This window comes from Chenopodium album, chromosome 14 (assembly GCF_948465745.1).
Source record: "Chenopodium album chromosome 14, dcCheAlbu1.1, whole genome shotgun sequence".
Lineage (NCBI taxonomy): Eukaryota > Viridiplantae > Streptophyta > Magnoliopsida > Caryophyllales > Amaranthaceae > Chenopodium > Chenopodium album.
In genome coordinates this window covers 4,457,641-4,480,186 of record NC_137847.1, presented here as the reverse complement: position 1 = coordinate 4,480,186, position 22,546 = coordinate 4,457,641, and the positions used below count along the sequence as shown (strand labels likewise).

Genomic DNA, 22,546 nt, shown 5'->3' with positions numbered 1-22,546 from the left:
AGTCCCTGGTTGTTGTTGCTTCCCCCACCTTGCCATTGGCACTTTAGGGCCAAATCATTGCCACTAGACCACCACAAATCGTTGTTACAGCCAATGCTAACCACCACAAACCTAACCCTTACAGCTTGTACATTGCTTCCGCTAACAAATGAAAAATTGGATGACGGATTGTAAGGGTGGTGGGGGTGCAATGGTGACGATGTATTGTAGGTGGCAGCTCCGCAATAGCTTGATCTTGTGGTGGCAACAACCAAGAGGGTATGACGACATGCATGTTCACATAATCACATGTGGATGCAACGAGAGAAGGTGGTGGACTACTACGGGTGTTGTGGTGGTTGAAAAGGAAAGGGAGGGAGAATTGTACAAAAAAAGGTTATGAAAAAGTAGCCTAAATAATGAATCATTCTCGTCTCCTTGAAAAAACAATGTTTCGAACATATATCCTTGGCAATTTTAGATAACTTCCTAAGTTCAGCAACAGATATACTTCGTATTAGTTTGGAACAACTTATTATTTTGGGACAAAGGATGTAATTTTGCTCAATAATTTCAAAGATCAAGCCTTCCAGAGCTTTCCTCATTGTACTAGCAGCCTGTGGAAGTTCTACCATGCTGTTTCGTAATGATGTAACTTTGCAAGATCTGAAGATGACTAACCGGGAAATAGCTGCAAACAGCAAACTTGGCTGACTTTCAATATACACATCTGAAACAATAATTATACATAAGCACAAAGCTCATCAATCCCTTCTACATTCAATTATAGAAAGAGCTTAATAGCAAGAAATAAGGCGTTGGGTACTTGATTCATGCTTTTGCACCATTGGCAAGACTACTCTTACGTCCTGCAAAAATAACACAGCAGTTTAGAGAACATATGCACAAATGGATTCAATTCCTTCTAATAGCTAACTTGTAAGCTCTAACTACTTTTGCTGCACGATAAAATTGCATCCGTTTTTTCTGTTCCTTCACTCTTTTCTATATTTACTATTCTCTAGCATCGTTTTGTATAGACTGTAGACATTCGGTTACAGAAACATAAAATTATTTGATTCTAAACTCTCACTGGCATATATGCATCATTACTAAAACTAGCATTTTGAATTCTCATAGAACGTATTTGCTTATTAATCATTGATCAATCCAGTTCCCTTCCCTATTTCCCCCCTAACGCATTAGGGTAACCACCTTGGTCTGGGTAAATAGTTGTGCTAACTACTATAGAGACATAAGGGGCAAGAGTGCTAACCTGTTACAGTTTTCTTCTTTCTGGACTTCACTCTATTTGATTTTAATTTGGACTCTTCACGTGTCTTGCTCAGAAGATCAGCGTACTTTTCCAATAATTTCTCTTTGTCATCCACCAAGCCCAGAAACTCATAAGCGTCTGCTACCTTCTGTACTATTGACTTCTCCGGGGGTTTACGATGAAAAGCCTCTAACCTTTTAAAGAGCTTCAAAGCAGAGGATTATTCATTAGCTCATTATGATAAAACAATGAGAGCAACAACCCTAATGAGGATCTTGCTCAGAACAAGTGTGGGGATGAAAGCAGCATATATGTGCATTTATAATACTGAAACTTACATGTAACAAATTGTTTTGGTTCGCTACAAATGTTAAGAACCTCTATTAAACATGATGATAAGTTAAGGTTTAAGAAAAGAACTTCGTATAATTTTCTCCAGAAATATACGAAGTATTCAACACACTTAAATTACAAGGGTGAAGTGGATTTAAATTTTCATTTTTTCACATCAACCTTTCTGAGATGCTGTTTTCGCAACACCACAACCATTATCATGATCATGGTCTGTAACAGCAACTTTTTGGCTACTTTACTATTTGTGATCTCCGTGGATATTGATGGAATATTTAAAAGTCTAATGAAAATGGATCTTGCCCCGGGAGATCAAGCAACCTAGGCATTGGCATTCCAGTATCAATCTCTTTCAAACTTAGGGAAATTTCTCAATGCCAATTCTTATGATCAGTAAATTTCAGTTAACAAAACAGACTTAAGGTGTGGCCATTAAACTGCTGTACGGAGCAATGTGTGCACATCATGGTTTAAATATCTTTAGATAAAAATGCAATTTCCAGGTAGGCAGCCTGATTTACATTGAGTTTGTATCATACAGTATTCAGACTATAACATGAGTTGACCATACCGCACTATAACTGGTGGAAACTGACAAGAAACACTCAACAACACTAACTGGTAAGGTGGTAACTTCCTTCAAGGTCAGACATAATCCAAGCAAGTGAGACAACCATAACTTTACAAAGCAAGTAATAGAGGGCACCAGGAATTAAATATCATGATACAGCAAAATTATCAGCTGATCAGTATTTGAATGTAGGTGGAAAGCTTCCAGGCATTTGAATGGCTAGCTTGGAGATAGATGAATACTTTTGCAAATTTTCAAACTTTAGAACATCAATTGTGCATTGATAGATGAAAAACGTTCATCACATTCACATATTAATACACAAAGGGGGAGTAAGAGAAGAAAAAGTACCTTGACAAGACACTCGAACATATTGTTTCGATGATAAATTGAAATCATGAGATGGCATGCTGGCCAAGGCACGGAATGAAGATTATTACCAATCTTCTTCATCCAGATATTATGAGCTTCCTCAGCCCTGTGGTCCATATCCAAAGCCCGTATCAGCTGCTGGTATGTTCCCACTGTGTTGCCTTGCCCTTTGCTTAACATCCATTTTAAAACCTTAAGAGTAGCACAAACAAGCCTAGTGAGCTTCAGGATCAACAGACTTTTAATATAGAAACAAAGCCAACACTGCTAAATGCCAACACACAAGCCTTAAAACTGTCTAAGACTCACAAGACATACTAGCTAGCTAACCATATAAACGGCAAACAGGTATTTGCAGTGAAATAAACAGAAGAAGCTTCATCTTTCAATATTTCTAACATTGTATCAATCTAGATACTTTGTATGACACAATGAAGCAGAGAGAAAGGATGTATTTAAGGCATGATATGCATATACTTTGTACTAGTATATAGTATATGCATATATGGTTCTTCTAAACCTAGTATGAATGTAATGAAACCCACCGAATTCTTTCCAAATGGCTGACAGGACACCGGCTTTTATTGTCCGGTTTCATATACAACTATATTCTTCCAATTTCTCCTGACACTCACCTAGAACAAGCACACCAACCAAAATACAAGTAATAGCAATACCTGTACAACTCTATGCCATTGTTGCTCCTTTTGTAGAACCAGTAACACATTTTTAAGTGCAGCAATTGGAAAGTTCTGCTCCCATGCTACCCAAGCATCAAGTGTGCCATAGATTGCATCTTTACTGTCTTCCAGATCAAAAAGCTGCAAGCACAACCATATTCAGCTAATGTAGATATAAAACAGATTATTGGTCAAATATCAACCCTAACCTTAAGCATTTAAAGTTGTACAAGTAGTAAAAAAAAAATAATAATTAAAAAAAACAAAATCAAAACATAACATTAATAAAATTACAGCCAAGTAAGGGGGAAAAAATCAGATAAAGGTCAGAACGGTATACTATAATTCTATAAGCCTAAAGCCTTTGCATATATGTGATAAAATCCTAATACAAGAGCCTTAGTAAAAGATATTAGAACCTTGCAGCTGATGAGATGATAAAAATACTATCATATAGAGTTCTTCATAGGCTGTTCACTAGACATCTAGACATGTGGCTCAACTTGAACCTAACACTAGCAACTACCAGTAGAGCATAGATACAATGAGTCAATGAGAAGAGATAGGGTTAGAAAACTAATTGCTAAGACTTGTTTCAACACAGGCACAAAGCCAATAATTGCAGAGTAAACTAATTTTATCAGGAAGACATTTGACAAACGATCCCTGTCCTTGTCTTCCAAAGGTAAAACCCTATCTAAACAATAGTTGTTTACATCATATAAGGGTAAATTAAGTTGGTTTTTCATGGCTAAACAATATTCTCAATGGAAGCTGTTTGTCACACACGTGACATGTTGCTTTATCGTGTACCTAGCCAATTTTGGCGGTGCCATTGACAATGTAAAGGAACTCAGTCTAAAAGTACAGTATAACTTTACAGAGAAGGCTGGAAGAGAAGGATTTTAGAAGGTTATTTTTACATTAGAAGACAAATGACAATGATAACTAACAATGGAGAAAACATATAGCCATAGGAACTCACTTAACATCACTCAAACTCAACTACTAGTGTCGCCACATGTGTGTTCAAGTTTCAATCTCAGACTTCTTATTAAACTTACATTTTTTGGCCCCAAACTCCAATATGATGAGTTTCCATTATAAATAGTGTAATGTCCAGGTATCAACTATCAAACAAAAGTACTGAATGTGAAATGGAAAGTTTAAGCAACATTATCTCTTTGGTATAAAAGACCAAACAAACAAATTTGAGAAATTAGCTCAGACTAAAATCTTTTTTCAAAATGCTCCACTAATCTCAAATTAAAGCACCACGCAAGCAATTCAGCTTGCTACACTCTTAAGCAAGCAAATAAGTAGACCCATACTTATTTGAAGTTAAGAGCTAATTTTCTTATCATGCATTCATGCATCAAGATTCAGGAACCATATTTACAGTGGACATCACTTTCTGCACTTGCTAAGCATGATACTGTCATTGTCGTAACGCATTTGCATTCAGATTTCAAGACTAAAGTATGTTGGGTATTTCTAGAAGATGAGAGAAAAAAAATGGACAAATTAATAAAGAATAAAGGACCATCAAAATCGAATGAAGCCATTCCATAATAAAAAGGTAGAAATATAAAGAGAGTTATGAGCTCAACTGTCAACAAAAATAGCCAGATCACTTATAGGTTTATTTTTAGTAGTGGTTAAAGGACACAACTATAGTCCAGCTAACCCGAGCTCATAGCTCACAAACACAAAGAGAATAATAACTAAGAAACGTAGAAATCTAAAAAGAAAACCAAAGTTACAACTTATTTTAACATATAATGTTGTTTTGAACCATATAAGACCATTAGTCAATCGCATAAAGGCACGGCGCGCACGGGGTATCCAATAAAAGGAGGCATGCACAAAATCATCCATATTGATTGTTTAAAGGCAAAGAGGACGGTTCCAACCACTCAAAAGGGCCTCCTAGGGTGTTATGGGTCCATAGGAAACACCTTGACCTCTTTTCGTTACGGGTCCAGAAAAAGTAAAAAAATGACCAAAATTGAAGACTATAATCTACGCTTTTGGACCAAATTTCGAGGTTTCGAGACCCAGTGTTGAAAAATCTCAGGATTATAAGAGATGCATCTCAAGGTCATATAATGTTGGTTGGACCTCTAGTCAGTCATATAAAGGCCCATGGTGGTCTTGGGTTAATCAAGGGAGGCAAGTACGAAAATGGCTAAATAGACGGTTTAAAGGCAAAGTAAATGGTTCTAAGTTCTAACCACCCAAATGGCCTTCCAAGGTCGTGGGACTCATGGGAAGAACTTCGACCACTTTTCTTTCTAGGCCCAGAAAAGTCCAAAACTGTCCATAACAAAGGCTGTATAATACACGAAATCAGACTAATTTCAAAGGTTTCGGGATCAAGTGTCGAAAAATCTCGAGATTGTATCCCGGGGTCATGTAATGTTGTTTGGAACCATATGACTACTAGTTGGTCATATAAAGTCCATTGGTGGCCTTCAGTTAATGAAGGGAGGTGAAAGTTTTAAAAGGGTAAATTGGTTGTATAAAAGCAAAGTGGACAATTACAAACTTCCAAACACCAAATATCCACTGACCCCTAACTGTCTAAAAAGACGGAGAAAGGCCTAAGCCTCCATCAGAATAAATAGGATTTAACTCCTTTTTCCATTTATTAAACCGATTTAAAACATTTCGAATGCGTTGAAAGAGCATCTGCAAAATGAGTAATTAATAGAATAGAGGAATATATAAAGCTTATCAGAATAAGGAGAATATTTGCTGCAACTTCTATGGATCTGATCTGAGTTCCCGCAAAATCCAGTCTCCTAAAATTCAACCAGATCTCAAAAAATCAAAAGGAAATGTAAATCAAACTCAGCCTAGTCCAAATTTATTTTACCTACAATGTGATCAAATCTAATAGAATAATTAGCATTACCACAATCTCAGTGCACTTTAATAGAAAACAATATGACCACAGAACCAACTCTATTTACAGATTATAGCAACAACATTGCATTCTCAATTTCTCATGCAGCAACAGTTCCAGATTTTCAAAACTATGTGACTAATGTGAGCCTGTCGAGCACAGGGTTATCACTTTACATTCAATGTTTAATTTCAATTCTTCAATCGAGTTATCAGGAGATAACTAATTGTGAAGATGTTGATCCCAAAACATTCATTAATAAAGAAGGTATAACTCCCATTCGACGTTTTCTTTCTGATGCTAATAGAATAGGGAGACTCCAGCTTCTACTGTTACTTATGTTTTCTCATTTACATCTTTTTTCTCCAACAAATGGAGATCCCATTTCTCTTGCCAACCAAAGATATGCTTATTGGATTCTATGTAGAAATCTATCAATCAATTTCCAACAGAAAACAGCCAATAGCACTGAGCACCGTCTTAGACAAATTAATTGTTAGATTTATATGAATATCTTAATTATCAAGTATCAAACAAGCCTACTTTTATGATGCAATAACATGTCACAAATGAGAAATAAAGCCCCTTCTAAACAATACAGATATATACAGGAAAGCGTGCACAACTCAAGAGAGTTTTACAAGTGCAATTGGGAATTTTACGTCTTACCAAGAGCTACAATAAACTATAGTGGCTTCCCTTATATCCCTACACAAGCATGCCAAACAGCCTACATGGGCAGATCTGATCCCAACCAACCAAAAGACTCAGGACATGCTCCAATCTGATTTACAGCTAACCTTTAGATATTGGAACCGAATCACATACCAGTAGATAATTACGTCACATCCAAACAATTCATCGGAAGACAGGTTGAGAGACATGGAGATAGATTTATCAGGTTTACTAAATTTCTTTAGTTGAGAAAATGGGGTAGATAGTTGACTTTTAACAATCCCGTTGAATCTGTCAACACGAAGTGTCTAAGGTACAAGATTTGGCCAGTAGGGAATTTCAAATAACTACAGTCACTAAAAGTGATGATGAATTTCAGGCTATATATCAAGGAAGGTATGAGCAAGAATCTCATTTGAGAATCAAACAAGAAGAAATAAGCAATTATTCTAATACATCTAGGCATCAAATCTTGAGTTCAATTCATCTGTGGCAAGGAAACTATTCAACTTCCCTTGTATAGTTGTATTGCAGAAACAACAAAGACGAGTGATGTATGGATAACAGCATCAACTATTGAGATGTTAATGGTAACACGTTCAGTATTTTAGATCTCACTAACTTATTCCAAAACATTCACTTCAGCTCTAATAGCTCATTGCAGAGCATGTTTGATTGATATTCAGGGGGGAAGTATGAGGGAATGAATTATATGCATCTCTAGCAGTTTGTGTATATTGGCAATTAGAATAAGTAACCAACATAATAAATAAAAATAAAATAAATAAATAAATAAAAATTAAAAAAAAAACTTACTGTCTTAGTCAGAAATTTCATCTTCTCTTTCCTCGTAATCTTTTGTCCTAAAAATATATTGTGATCATAGTTGTTTTCCTTTCCAATGTCGTTAGATGTCACCTGGCTCTGACCCTAACAGCACAAAGCAATAACTACTCAGAGAACATAGATATATATTGTTATTATAGCAGGAATTAATCCCTAAAACTAGAGAAAGTCAACAGAAGCAATTAGCCCAAAATTGGATAGTAAAAGGAAAGACTCCATTCAAACATTAAAGGGAATATAATACTTAGTGCATGAGACTCCAACATACAGTTAGGTTAAGAAACTATTAAAGATTTGCTTGATCTCGGTAAGAATTAATACAAAAGAACTACCCCAAGCGTGATTTATAAATTGACATTATCTATATTTATTTATTTATTTAAAGGATTATATACAGAGACATAGGGGTAGGGTAGTTCAGAAAAAATGACATCATCACTCACAAACATATCTTACAATTAACAAGTGACATAGAATAAAGGCGGGTGATCTTACATGCATAAGACTATGGGAGTATAAGATGAATGAATTTCCACAAAAATGTCAAAGATGCAAGTTTATTCCTTATTAAGGGGTTTTTTTGTGGGTGGAAGTAGAACTAAAGCTATGATCCCTGAAGGCCAACTATGTCAAGGAAGAGTAATACGACGACATAGTATACCTTGAAAAGAACATAAACAATTCGTTCCGACACTAGTTAAGCAATAAGATTATGAACTTCTAGACCTCCCTAAACACCCCCAACATAATCCATACAAAATTGCCGCGGTTGTATGCCAAAACAATGCTAAATCATACAAAAAAAAGAAGAATAATAAAGATTGAAATATACCTCAACTTGGGGCATTGTACTGAACCACATTTTTGGGGCTTGACATCTAACCCTCCCAAGCTGTGAGCTATGATTCAACTAAAAAAGCACAATTTCACATTTATCAATACAATTCCTCTCCAAAAAAATGAAACTTATAAATTACTTGGGATTGTTATAGGCTTACCACATATCGCGCCGCTAATCTCAACATCAGGCTCAGTGATTAACGAGCTTAACCCCTTTAATTTTCAAGCAATTCCTGAAAAAGGGATATTAGAATGTCATATAATCAATGGTTTACAATGTAATTATCAACTACAAAGGCAAAGTGCAATTTTTTATCATGAAATTTTGCGTTAACTTCAATTATTAATACAGTAGCTAGAACAAAACAAAGCTATCAGATATCTATTTATCAAAATCACTGATATTTAACCAAATTCAACACCATAGAATTAAATAAACTACAGGTTTGCAAATTGATGCACCAAGAAATAGCTAACGCATAGTTTAAAGTAAATTAAAAAAGAAATTACCTTTCTGATTCTTTACTTAATAACGAATAGAAAGGGGGAAAATCAAACAAAAATGGCTTCTTTTTCTTCTTTCATTCTTGAGTTGGACGTTTTTTTTGTTGTTTCCTTTAAATGAAGAAGATTGTTGTTTGAAATGAGTAGGTATAATCTATGTGCTAGGTGTAATTGCACAAAGCGCGCTAATTTCGAACGGATTGAAAGGGTTTTGACTTTTGAGTGTGTGGTGTGCTGAGGAAAATACTAAAGGCGCAGAAGAGGAAGTAAGGACTGCAAGAAGTGGGATACGGAGAGGTTATGTTCAAAGTTGGGCACAATTATACCAAAACGGCAAAACTGACTCGCACTCGATCACCCGAATATAATTACCTGGATTTATTTTTGGGGTACTACTCATGACTTCACGAGGAGTTTCCACTGTCTTTGGCGAGTGGACTAATCTCCTGCAGGAGTTTGCATGGTTACCTCGATGGGCAGCATCCCTTCCAGCTGGGATTTTTTCCATACCCAAGACTCAAATTTGAGACCTTGGTTAAGGAGCAAGGACCCTTAACCACTCACGCCAACCCCAGTTGGTTAATTACCTGGATTTTAAGAGTGTGGTTAGTCATAAGGTGAGATGTGGCATGGCATGAGGAAAAATGAGGCAATAGAATCCAATCTAATAAGAGAAAATGACATGTCTGTATATAGAGGTAACAATCAGGTCGTTTGGATTAGATTTGATTTAGGTCATAAATGAAGTATAAAAAGAAAGAAATGGTTAAATTAAAATTGGTGCTCAACATATTTTGGGCATCCATTGGCCATGCATAAGAGTTAATTTTGATATGAATTTGGTTAATCATTGTTTTTGAAATTAACCAAAACGTGACAATTTCAAAATTTTGCCTCTACCTTTTTCATACTCAAGTAAATATGCCCTTAATTTAGATTTCTTACACTTGCATTCTTTTGTCATTGCATATCAAATTATTTTTCATATAATGTCTCCAAAGTTTCATTAAAAGGATTTTGATTCAGGGTAATATCTTTTTTTTTTTTTACAACATTGGACTAAAGAAAAAACTTAACCATCATCAAAACTAACCAAGTTAACTCTACACCCATTTGCTAAATCATGGGCTCTAGTTACCTATTCCCGACTAACCTTCCAAACCGCACAAGTTTGGAAAAGAACACCTAAGAATCTTAATTCTTTGAGTAGCTAGAAGAACGACACATCTACCGTGCTTTGGCGCTGAAGAAGTTGGATAATAGCTGAAGAATCCGTGTAGACTGTTATCCTCTGAAAACCTGCATTTCTTGCCCATCGTATCTCTCCTGGGCAACTTAAAAGTTCTGCATGTAAAGCTGAGGAGGCCTTGCCAAATCCTTCCCCACGATCAACAATAGTAGCAACGTCCATGGTTGAAGTCCATGCCACACTCGCATTCCTCGAGTGCTTCTACTAGGATCCATCTGTAATAATTACTATCTCATGACCTCCTCCCAGTGGTTGGCAAATACTAGGTTCATCTCGGCCTATATGAACCCTAAGGAAACCCGGCGGAGGGCCAGAGTGGCCATCCATGGCTTGGAGCATGTCACTGCTCCTAAAATCCGGTTTCAGGAAAATAGTTCACTCCTTGTTATACTCCTCCGTCACCCTTTTAAGGGTACCTAACCTCAGGATCTCCTCTAAAGAAATTGAGTTATAAATTACAAATAATTAACATTAAAAGAAAGACACCCACATTTTGCAACAAATATTTGCAACATTTAGCATAGCCGAGTTTGGTGATCCCATATATTCACATTTTTATTTTAACACCAAATGAGTTTTTTTTTTTCCCCCTTTTTATAAAATAGATTTGTTATTGCTTTCCCCTAGAGCAATTGAGCAAGCAACAACACTAAAAAAAATAAAAAAAATCAGAGCTGTCAAATCGGGTCTACACTTTATTACGGAATACATTATTTACATGTAATCTCTATCGCTCTATCTATGTGCATTAAAATGATGAATGCATAAATTGTTTTCTAATCAGCGTAATTTTTGTTGGATTATAGTTAGGAAATTTTGATTTTTAACACCACAAAAAAAACGAAAAAATGGTTTTTAACATCACAAAATTTTTAAAAAAATTGGCTTTTACCACCACTTAACTGATTTATGGATGAAAACCGTTAGTGGGGTCACAATGCCTACATGTCAGCATATTATTGGTCTAAAATAAAAAAAACCCTAAAATTACCCAGCCACCCCACCTCCACCGTCAGCCACACCTCCGGCAGGCTGCCGCCGCAATTCACTCACCTTGACAGCCCCGTTCCCAACACCAGACACCAGTAAATCCCCTCCGTCCCTTTCCCCTACCCCAAAATCGACAGCCCTCCCCAAAGACCACCTTAAACAGCTACCGTTTTTCGAACACCTTGAAATCGGCGATCGAAAATGGCCGCTAGTGGTCAAATTTGGCCAATTAAGGGCCAAAATGGTCGGTTAAGGGCCGAAATTAGCTTATTAAGGGCCGAAATTGGCCGATTTCGTCCGTAAGTGGCCATTTTAGGGTCGTTTTTTGTTGTTTGAAAATTGAACGGCCTTAGATTGTGGGAGTTGGGGTGTGATTGTCGGTTTTGGGGTGGGGGAAAGGGAAGGAGGGGTTTTTCCGGTGGATTTGGACTGGGAACGGTAGGGTAATGGTGAGGTAGAGGTGGCGCCGCGATTCCGGCGGTGGGGCTGGGGTGGCTAGGTTAGTTAAGGGTTTTTGGTTTTTTTTATAAACTAATAATATGTCGACACATGGCACAATTAGACCCCACTTAACGGAATTTTGGATGACAACCGTTAAAAGGTGGTAAAAGCCAATTTTTTAAAACTTTTGTGGTGTTAAAATAAAAGGTTTTTTATTTTTATTTTTATTTTTTTTTCTTTTTCTGTAGTGTTAAAAACCATTTTTTCGTTTTTTTCTGGTGTTAAAAATTAAAATTTCCTTATACTTATATTAGATCAGTTTTTAACCGCTGAAAGCTCTTCTAATGACCATGAGGTCCAAATTTTAACCCAAAGTTCCTGACTGCTTGACCGAAAGGCAATGGAGTCCGAATTGAAGAAAAGGAAGATCAACCCGCCACCTCGAAGGTAACCCCTCTCTATCTCTCTCTGTTGCTTCCCATTCATTTGATGTCGAATTCGTGATATTTGCGACAAATTTTACTAGTATCACAGTGACAAAGATTGTTTCTTGCACCATAATTTGCGAGGAATATCATGGATTAATTTTTGGTTTAAATGAGTAGTTTATGTAAATTAATTTAAGGGTTTGGAAAGAAAATTGTTGTGGGTGTTGAAAATTAACTGAAGAACCTGAACTTTTCCAATGAAATGAACTACTGTTGGTTTTTGTTGTTATAGTTTGGAATGTGTTTGAAGATAGGATTGTTTCACTCTTCTTAATAACTATGACATGAATGGATTTGGTGTGCATGTTATAAAGTTTTTGTTGGAGTAATTGCGATTCTAGTAATGCAAATCGGAGATTTACCAAGTGAGTGTACGAGGAGTTAACGAGGGAGTGATATGTGCAAGCTAAAGATCTAGCGAAGGAGCTATAGCTCTAGCAAGGATAGATAGCTTTGGCAAGGCCGAGCTATAGCTCGGGTAATAGAGAGCTATAGCTCGCTGCTGCTCGTGGTCGCTGCAAGGCCGAGCTATAGCTCGGATACGAGAGAGCTATAGCTCGCTGGCCATGTGCTTGCGACAGGGGCGAGCGAGAGCTCGAGCGATAGCTCGCACACTAGCTCGCTGCCGTAGTTGCTCTCTGCTAGGCCGAGCGATAGCTCGCTCGACTGCGAGCGAGAGCTCGGTCGATCAGTTTGCTTTTGGGCGGTGGGCTTGCGTGGGCTAAAAGACCTAATTTCTTGGCTTGTTCTTTACTCCATTATATTCATATAAATACCCTCATACCCCAAAATCAATATACGTTAATTTCATTATTGAAAATACCCTAAACACAAAAACACAAACCTACCCTTTGAGATCTGAACAGTTCTTGAGCAATTCCAACCTTTGGTTCGGGTACACGAATTGCAAAGGTCGTTGTGTAAAACTTGGGGGGCGTGCGTCATCGGAAAACCTGTACCGGTGGTGGCGTATTTCGCTTCTAAGTCAGTGGGTTCCAAACCACGGCACAACAGAAGGAGGACAGGTCTATGTTTCGAGTATGGCGATCGAATTTGCTCCAAGGGAAGTTCTTGATTTGTCTATTATTATTCATGGAATCAACAGGTATTTTTTCCAACAATTTAGAAGCGAAATAGTATTTAATTATACTGTTGATTTCTTGAATTTGAAGATTGTCTATATTTGACGATATTCAAGAACCCTAATTCATGAAGACTATAAAATTTGGTCAACGGAAAATTATTTGTGTATCTCCGGTATCGTGATGGAATTTATAATGGAAGTCCGATTCTATTTGTATAAAATTAGTTTTAATTAGAGACTCTTGCGATTAAGATCAAGACGGGTCATGCGTTTCTCAAAGATTTGATCTTGTGTTTGTTCGACGTAAATTTAAGGAAGTTTAATTCTTTATCATCTGAGACTACCAATCTAGTGGACTTTATGTCAGCATGAATTAAAAGGGAAAAACCGGAAATTTCCATTGAAGGGTCGGTGGAAGCGGTGCAATTCAAGGAGCTTATTATTTATTTGGTATTACCTAAAGTACGGTTGGAGTATCAAATCAAATGGCATTACATATGGCTTCGCTATTTAATTATAGCAAGGAATAAAATGGACTAGTGTCAGACATGTTATGATTGAAGAAATTTGTGAGTTCATGTGCTAATCAACAGATGCAATGGGTAATCTTGAGGAAGTCTGCGGGTAGCTTGTGCCAAGTTTGGTAGAGTGTGTAACAAGAAGTTTAAGATGTGTGGCCATGCGAGTAGCGGACACCAGTCAAGAGTGATCAATGTCACATAGATGTCGTAGGCCGTAAGGGTTGAACAAGCTAAGTTCCTTCTCAACTTATTTGATTACCTCATGTTAAGTTTCTAACTTTATATAATATGTTTATTATATGTGCCCCAAGTATGCATAATTTAATTATTATGATGTATTGTGTAGCAATGTGGGGGTGATTTGAGTTAGATTTTGTGACTAACTAGTAAGTTGGTTATACTCATGTGTGTGAGTATTTTTTAGGAGGAAGATTTCCATGAGTGATTCTTTTATCAATGGCTATTTGTTAGTTTTATGAGTTGCAAGTACCTTTCCTCAACTGTTTGTTTTATGCCTTGTTTTAATCATGTATGGTTATGGGCATTGTTATTTTCCTAGTTGATCAGGGATGTTATTTGTTCAATCTCTTGATAGTATCATGTTGAATTGTTTCCCTAATCTTGAAAAAAAAAAAAAAAAAATTATTTATTGAGCATGGAGTATGTTGTGATAAGCTTGTGAGGTTCCTTGTTGGGATTTAGAATTATCCTTGTTAATTCTTGTGGTTATAGTTTAGCTTATCTTTTGATCTTGAAATGTCTATAACTCCTAGAGAACTAGCATTTGACTTTTCTTGTTGAAGGTCTAGAAGTGACCGGGTTTTCTCCATGCTTGATAGCAGAAGTGAAAGGTATGATTTGACAAGGACTAGTAAAGTTATGCTAGTCTAAATGTTATGAACTCCACATAAGGTAAGAATAGAAAGTAAGTTTCTTTGTCTTAATTATAGCTTATATATACTGTGATTTTGCTATGTGGGGTTAGCCTTATAGTTGTGTTGTTCACCCAAGTTGTAGTTGTCTTCCCTGAAACGTTGACAGGGTCAAGTTTTATTTTCACAAGGTGTATGATGTGAGGGTTTTCTAGCTATGAAGTTTATTCTGTAAAGTACATTTCATATGGCATGTGTGACCAGTATGTATATGTGTGGGTGACGTATAAGTTGAACTATGAGCTATGTATGTAAGTCTCTATGACTTTAATTTAACGGTTGATGTATGTGAAGTTTCTCAAGTACAATGTATATCATGTATTAACTTATTAACCTTGGTTGATCATGTCGATGCTTTTGTCTCTAAGCTTTAGTCTGGCCAAGTAGTTGAAGAGTGGATCAACTCAGGTTAGCATAATGGTTAAGGCTTGAACTAGTTAAGTTCCGTCTTATGTTTACTTTCTTCTTGAAAGGTTTAGATGGATTGAATTCTTGGTATTCTAGTAATGGTGGATAGGAATCCGGAACCATAGAAATAGACCATGTTAAATGTTACCTGAACTAGTTTTGAAGAGAAGAAGCATGTTAGTTTGAAAGTAAGCTCTTGTTGAGTTTTATGTGCTTGAGGTTTATGTCTTGCCTTGCCATGATATGTCTTTCAGTAGTAAGTTTCTTTCAAAGAAATTGAAGGGTGTTTGTTTACATTGAAAGGAGGTTGAAGGTAAGATATTGTATTTTTCACAATATACATGTAAGTTTGGTATTGACCCAATTTTGTTACTCACCTGTGTTATGAGTTTGTCTGTTTTGCAGTAAGGTTGTGTAAGCTTCCTAGCATGATTGACTAATGATCATAGGGTTTGTTATTGATACAATCATATGAGACAACTCAAGGTATGAGGAATAACCTTCATATATTAAATTAACTTTTGTGGTTAATGTGGTGAGTGGACTAGACAAGTCATGTGGGGGTCAAGTGTCTTAATTTAATCTATGCCAAGATGAAAGTACGAAATGATGAGATGAGTGGTGAGATTCTGGATGGTAAGATCATTGAATCGACCAAGGTATGTATCGAACTCATTCTCACTATGTAGAGAATTTAATATGGTGAATATGTTGATCATGTTAAAAACCAGATTTACTGGGTGTGAATTAGCTTTGATGTTTGATTCAATATGCTAATGATTTGCAAATATTTTGGTTTAAGATTTTATTCTTGACATGATGTAGCTTTGCAGAAAGGAATTTGTTCGTTCACTTAATTTGTCTAGATAGCATTGTCCAATCGTTGTTGGAGTTGGAGTGATGCAGTGGACAAAGGTTAAGTAAACAACAAAGCTTATGATTACCCTGCCAGTGTATGTTTTACAGGTTGATGGGTTGTACTTTGTTTGAGTTAATTGCAAAGCAAGTGTGACACACTATCCGGTAGGAAGCAAAGATCATTGCTATTTAGGGATGATAAGTGTCAAAAATATAAGTTATTGCAAAGTGAACTATGGAAGTTTGTCCATTGTGGGGGCAAGTTGATCCTCATGTTCTCTACATTATTTTCTCAAGTCTCTTTGTCTGTGTTGTCAGGAACTACGAAGGTAGTAACCTAGTAAGACAGAGCTTGTGGAAATGGTATTCTGGTGAGAGTATGTAAAAGCAGGAAGAGTCAAGCAGTTCCTTAAAAAAAAAGGATGGAGCACAAGTAAGTGCTTGATCGTCTACGGAAATGGTGTTTTAAAATCCCCATGTGGTTTTTCATTCCAGTGACGAAGTGTCAGATAATGAGTCTACGCAATTGAGTGTCCATGACCCAGGTTGGGTGGTCAGATGAGACAGCTTACATGGATGCACCGATGTGCTTTTAACTTGAACTTTTGTTCTAATTGAGTCTGGAGCCTAGTTTGGTTGACTCATTGTTGTTTTACACTGTTGGTGTATGTTGAATCTAACTCTTTTGAGTGGTTTTTTGACCAGGTGATTCAGAGACAGGCTGAGTGTGGCTCTTAATGTCATTTGTCCAGATATTCTTTGAATAGGACTGATAATGACGCCGACGTAGAGGTTGAGCATACTCTTAATACCTTTATCCCGGTAATCAAGAGTGAGGAGTGATGGTGGTCTTAAGCGACCTGGACTGTCAGCTCTAAAACTGCTTGAGTAGGGAATGTGCAGTGAAAGGTACCGAAGAGATAGGTTGAGCGTAGCTCTTAATGGCTCTAGCCCAGTCGCTCAAGAGTAGGGAGTTATAGTGATCTTAAGTGATCAGGAACTATTAGCCCAGATACTACTTGAGCAGGGACCGATAGAGACACCGAAGTGTTGAGTGCATCTTGCCCGAAAGCTCGTTGAGCTGCGGCTAGATGGTGCACTGTTGAGTGCATCTTGCCCGAAAGCTCGTTGAGCTGCGGCTAGATGGTGCACTGTTGAGTGCATCTTGCCTGAAAGCTCGTTGAGCTGCGGCTAGATGGTGCACTATTGACTGATGGAGGTTGAACTTAAATGTTCTTAATGTTTAGTTCCATTGCATAAATAGTCCTTGGATTTGCAAGGTGCATGTGAAGGTTCACATGTCTGCATGAATAGTCCTTGGATTTGCTGGGAATGCTGAGAACACCTACGTGGGTACGAAGAGTGGCGCTCTTCAAGGGAGGATTGGGCGTGATCCTTTTGAAGTACTCATGAGATCCCAAGTGTAGCCAAGATTTGCGGAATTGCTTAAGCTCTAAAGTCAAGGTATGTGTTTACAAGGTCCCTTCCTCGCTCCTAGGAATTCAAATCTTAGGATATTCACTAGGGAAGTGTTGAAAACCCTGTGCACTAATGTGTTAGTTCAAATCTTCGGATACTAGCATTTAAGTACTAAGACTTTCATTTACTGTTCAGATTTCATGATCTCATGTCCGTTTTGCATTAGTGGGGGATTGTTGGAGTAATTGCGATTCTAGTAATGCAAATCGGAGATTTACCAAGTGAGTGTACGAGGAGTTAACGAGGGAGTGATATGTGCAAGCTAAAGATCTAGCGAAGGAGCTATAGCTCTAGCAAGGATAGATAGCTTTGGCAAGGCCGAGCTATAGCTCGGGTAATAGAGAGCTATAGCTCGCTGCTGCTCGTGGTCGCTGCAAGGCCGAGCTATAGCTCGGATACGAGAGAGCTATAGCTCGCTGGCCATGTGCTTGCGACAGGGGCGAGCGAGAGCTCGAGCGATAGCTCGCACACTAGCTCGCTGCCGTAGTTGCTCTCTGCTAGGCCGAGCGATAGCTCGCTCGACTGCGAGCGAGAGCTCGGTCGATCAGTTTGCTTTTGGGCGGTGGGCTTGCGTGGGCTAAAAGACCTAATTTCTTGGCTTGTTCTTTACTCCATTATATTCATATAAATACCCTCATACCCCAAAATCAATATACGTTAATTTCATTATTGAAAATACCCTAAACACAAAAACACAAACCTACCCTTTGAGATCTGAACAGTTCTTGAGCAATTCCAACCTTTGGTTCGGGTACACGAATTGCAAAGGTCGTTGTGTAAAACTTGGGGGGCGTGCGTCATCGGAAAACCTGTACCGGTGGTGGCGTATTTCGCTTCTAAGTCAGTGGGTTCCAAACCACGGCACAACAGAAGGAGGACAGGTCTATGTTTCGAGTATGGCGATCGAATTTGCTCCAAGGGAAGTTCTTGATTTGTCTATTATTATTCATGGAATCAACAGGTATTTTTTCCAACAGTTTTAAGTGAATAGCTTTTTCATTGGAAAAAGTTAGGGGAATAGGGAGGAAAGCAAAGGGGATGATTTCTTCAATTTAGGCACAATTTTGGATGATATGGTGTAAGTTGAATTGTTCGGTCTGTCGAGTTGATAGTTTTTGAATCGTGCATCTGGTTTCGTGTGCCATTGACTAGAAGTTAACTTATTTCCAATCAAAGACTTGGATAATTGGATTGGAGACTAGATTTGGTGATGTTGCTTTTCATGCTAAGGAGCATGTTTTAAGATCTTAATCCATAATTATTGTAGGAGAAATCATTGTTCGATAGATTTTGTGCATTGTTACTCAGGCTTATGGACAAGGATCGTAGATGAGTAAAGTTTATAGTCTCCAGGTTTGATAGTATTGGAAATAGTGATTTGTTCCAAAAGTAAAGACCGAGTTGGTTGGCTATGTTGTTAGATAATTGTTTGGCTTTCTAGTGGCTATGCTTGAATGTTTTCTTCATTGTTGGTGACAGGTAATCTTTGGATGAATTTTCTTTGCTTGGTATGGATTTTCTGGGTTTTCCTATAGTAGTTTGAAAAAGTTGCTAATTTGCTATAGTGCTTTGGTGGTAGTGGTACTAGATTTATGTTGATTATACGATATTCAGTTATCGTTGGGTAGAATGGAGTATTGGAGTTAATTTATATTTTTGGGAGCCACCGTGGGATAGGGTAATTTATCTAGCCTCCTTATGGGTATAGGGGAGCTGGGGCTTCTTACAATCAGGCTATTTTGGAATTCAAAGGAATTGGGTTATTTTGTACTTTTGTAGTTCTTTCTGATTAAGGACAACTTGTCCTCTTATTCTATAGTTCAACTGCATTATTGGCCTACTTTTTGTAATTCTAGTATTAATTTTCAGTCCTTATCACAAATTATTTTCAACTTTGATTTCAATAACTGCGAAGACTTTCGGAGGAAAGCTTGATACTGGGCTGAGCTGCCAATTTAACTGAAGTATAAGAGTAGCAATGTCATTCTTGATCTAGAAGTTCCCTGTAAAATATGATTTATTAATTCTATGTCTACATACAATCTCTTCTGCAAGCTTCTTTTTGGTTAAGTTAATTGTTTTTCTTGCTCTTTTTCTGGAGGGCCAGGAGGGGGACTGTGGGTTCAGCTAATATTAGAATCGTCAAGTTATCATGAACTGCTTTGCAGTTACCTTAGTTACTAGACATCCGTGTGATTCGTAAACTATATGATTCATTATCGTAAATGCCTTCTGTGTACTATCACCAGCCAGGACAGGGTAGCTAATTTTACTTGAAAGAATGGGCTAACAGGACTTTAAATGGGAAATGCTTCAGATAGTGTTTTTAATATTGAGACATTAAGTATTGACACTGTGGTGAGAATGTATCCTGTTCTTTTCTTTTGGCTTTCAATCTCATTAGCCTTTTCCACTTTCTTGATCTGGAAACAGGGAATTTTTTTAAGAGATTAGCCCTCATCTTTTGTTTTCTGCTTGGAAATCATTGCTTACTTTATGAACCTTGAGGCAGAGATACTGACCTTTAATTTGCACCCCTCGTCTGCCCCGTTTTCACCTTAGTAGAAAAGAAATTGTGTTGGCCTGTCATTGCATTATGTTGCAGAACTGCCTAAATACTCGAAATGGTACATCAAAAATTCGAAACAAATGAGGATCCAATGTATTTGTCATTAGAAATCAGGCAGTACAAAAACAATTATGACATAAGATTGATGAACTCCAAGTCTCGCTGCAGACATCCTATACACAAAATCAAAAAAGAAAATTCCACTCGGTATGCCATAAGAACTTGAGATTTTAATTTCTTTGGACTGAGGAGAATATAACAATGAAAACTATGATGAAATACCAGCACCTCCCCTAAGAATTTCCCATGTGACTATGTGAGGCTCTGTGTATGAAGACCTTCCTAACCAAACCTATTTACATGGAATGCTGTCTTCCTTGTTAAGACAAGCGCTGCATTCTTTTATCTGACCTATAGTCTAGAAGATCTTATTGAAAAGAAATTCAGATTTCAAAGGTCTCCCAATTCTATTGATCATCCATGTAGTACAACACTTGAGTATTTTTCAATTATAGCCTGGACTAGAACTCATATTAGTGCTAATTAATGTAGCTTAAAGCCATGTTTGAAAAAGGAGTTTACTGGATTAGATTCCTGCACACCCTAAGGGTCATTAATTATCCGACTTTAATGCGGATCTGTATTAGGGCCTGCTAAACACTATCACACTAATTACCTTAAGCTGGACTAAATTTGTATTCTTGGCTTTCATTTGAAATGATTTTGAAAATGATGTCATTTTCCTGTTTGTCACTTTGCTGTACAGGCATTTAGGCAAGATCCTCACACTATCGTAGGCTACTTGCTTTTTTCCTTCTTGAAGTAGAAAACATAAATGAGGATTAATGCAGGCAAAACTATCATCAGTCTTTGAATAATGAGTGACTTAATTAATGCTCAAGGAAAGCAATTGCACCTTCCCTCTTAGAAAATCTGTGCTTTTTTGCACTATAGAGGGATTTGTGCTATGAAAAACGAAAGCTATATCATTCATTTTCTAATTCTGCTTGAATATTACTGCAGGGTAATAAATCCATCCCCTGCAGCAAAAGAAGCATTATCTAAAGACAGTTCAGTGGTATGTGGACCAAATATGCTAATTTAAGCTCCTGAAAACAATTTGGACTTTATATTGTAGTTGACAATTTTTATCATGCTAATTAATTGGTATGTGGACCATTATGCTATTTTAAGTTCATGAAAAAATATTGGACTTTCTATTGTCATAGAAATTGTTCGTCATGTCTTAATTATTTTGATAACCTGTTTACGTAGGCTGCTGTAAACCCACTCAGCATTCTGCAGGCGAGAAATCATGCTGTAGCACAAGCACAGCAAGAGGGCTGCACTGCAAATATCCGGATATTTGATTCACCATTTGGAAACTTTCTGATTCCAGTTATACCAACCCGCGCAGAATTTTCTGGATGATTCTGTCATATTACCAATCCAATTAACGATGTGGTATGTTCTTAATCCCTATAATACACTGTCTTGTTGCTTACAAGTTGCATCATTATAAGACTAGTGCCTCTGTGCTATGCTGTAGGCCTTATTGAGTTATCGATACATAATGATCATAAGAAGCAGACTGTCCTATGAAATCAATTCATCTCTTCCTAGAATGCTCAACTTGCTGCTCAAAACAAAACACACTCTACTGTCCACACAGGTAGATTATGGAATGAAGAGGAAACCCTTTCGACGTGGCGACACCCAGTATGTGGGCTGACTTCAGCCCATCAGGATTATTGTAAAAGAAGGCCCAAGAAATGGGCACCTCATGGGCAGATGAATATTTGTTGAAAGTATAAAGCTTCCAATTTGATATTTTTGTATGAAATTTTATATTTTTCCTTGGATGGATGATTGATGTGGTGGTAGCTTACATGTTCTTTTCGTTACATGTGCCAAATTTCATCATCAATTTGTCTTGAAATCAAAAAACAATCAGATTCCCCAAATATCCTCTTTTGGACCACTCAGTTTTTTTTTTTTTTTTTTTTTTTTTTTTTTTTTTTTTTTTTTTTTTTTTTTTAATAAATCCATTTATTTTCTTTTCTCTATTTTCCTCCCATTGTATGGCAAAACATAAGACTATGTTTTTCTTAACTGTCCTAGTGGAAAATAGGTGGGTCCAAGTTTAATTCCAATTGTTTTGATGATGTGATGTATTATCATATTATCATTCAATGCTATATTGATATGCTTTACAAAAAATAGGTAATTGTCAATATTGAAGTGATAAATTGTGGCTATGGACTGCACTAGATCTGATTTTTCTTTGCTTATCATTTTTTCTAAGAAACAATGGTTCATCTTTGCTCAGGATTGCAATCAAACTTGTCAAAAGTTATAAAATAAAGAAAAATTAAAGGGTGTTTTTATTTACCTAATTTTCATTTATTAAAACTTATTTTACCTAATTTATTTGTATTTATTTATCTGAATTTATTTTTTTTTCTGAAATCTTATTTGAACTTATCAACTCTTATACGAACTTATTTTTCCTATTTTCTTTTATG

At 36.9% G+C, this 22,546-nt stretch overlaps 1 protein-coding gene and 1 long non-coding RNA gene across 4 annotated transcripts; one reads left to right on the top strand and one right to left on the bottom strand.

Annotated features, from left to right (window-relative positions):
- Positions 1 to 519: 519 nt before the first annotated feature.
- On the bottom strand, positions 520 to 9,359 carry LOC145578640 (pentatricopeptide repeat-containing protein At4g18975, chloroplastic-like). Of its 3 annotated transcripts, XM_081635935.1 has the most exons (9): positions 9,009 to 9,359; positions 8,657 to 8,731; positions 8,491 to 8,568; positions 7,629 to 7,742; positions 3,227 to 3,370; positions 2,529 to 2,741; positions 1,256 to 1,460; positions 806 to 848; positions 520 to 709 (listed from the first exon to the last, which is right to left on the bottom strand). In XM_081635935.1, exons 2-8 carry the CDS (start codon positions 8,681 to 8,683, stop codon positions 811 to 813), a joined length of 819 nt encoding a protein of 272 aa, XP_081492061.1. In that variant the 5' UTR covers positions 8,684 to 8,731; positions 9,009 to 9,359; the 3' UTR covers positions 520 to 709; positions 806 to 810. The 3 variants fall into 3 exon arrangements, with proteins under 3 accessions (XP_081492061.1, XP_081492060.1, XP_081492059.1); XM_081635934.1 differs by lacking the exon at positions 520 to 709 and having other exon boundaries at positions 717 to 848; positions 8,657 to 8,711; positions 9,009 to 9,356; XM_081635933.1 differs by lacking the exon at positions 520 to 709 and having other exon boundaries at positions 717 to 848; positions 9,009 to 9,355.
- Positions 9,360 to 11,658: 2,299 nt separating this feature from the next.
- LOC145578639 (uncharacterized) lies at positions 11,659 to 22,014 on the top strand. Its single transcript, XR_014098895.1, has 4 exons — positions 11,659 to 12,129; positions 21,045 to 21,099; positions 21,297 to 21,485; positions 21,571 to 22,014. It is a non-coding gene; the product is annotated as an uncharacterized LOC145578639 (long non-coding RNA).
- The last annotated feature ends 532 nt before the right edge of the window (positions 22,015 to 22,546 follow it).

What these genes read in the sequence shown, in the direction of transcription:
- LOC145578640 (XM_081635935.1), bottom strand. Translation starts at nt 8,683, where the DNA reads ATGTTGAGATTAGCGGCGCGATATGTG. An exon ending in GTACAATGCCCCAAGTTGAG is followed by an intron (nt 7,743 to 8,490) that starts GTATATTTCAAT and finishes TTGTGCTGTTAG; the next exon opens with GGTCAGAGCCAGGTGACATC. An exon ending in TGAAATTTCTGACTAAGACA is followed by an intron (nt 3,371 to 7,628) that starts GTAAGTTTTTTT and finishes TTGTGCTTGCAG; the next exon opens with CTTTTTGATCTGGAAGACAG.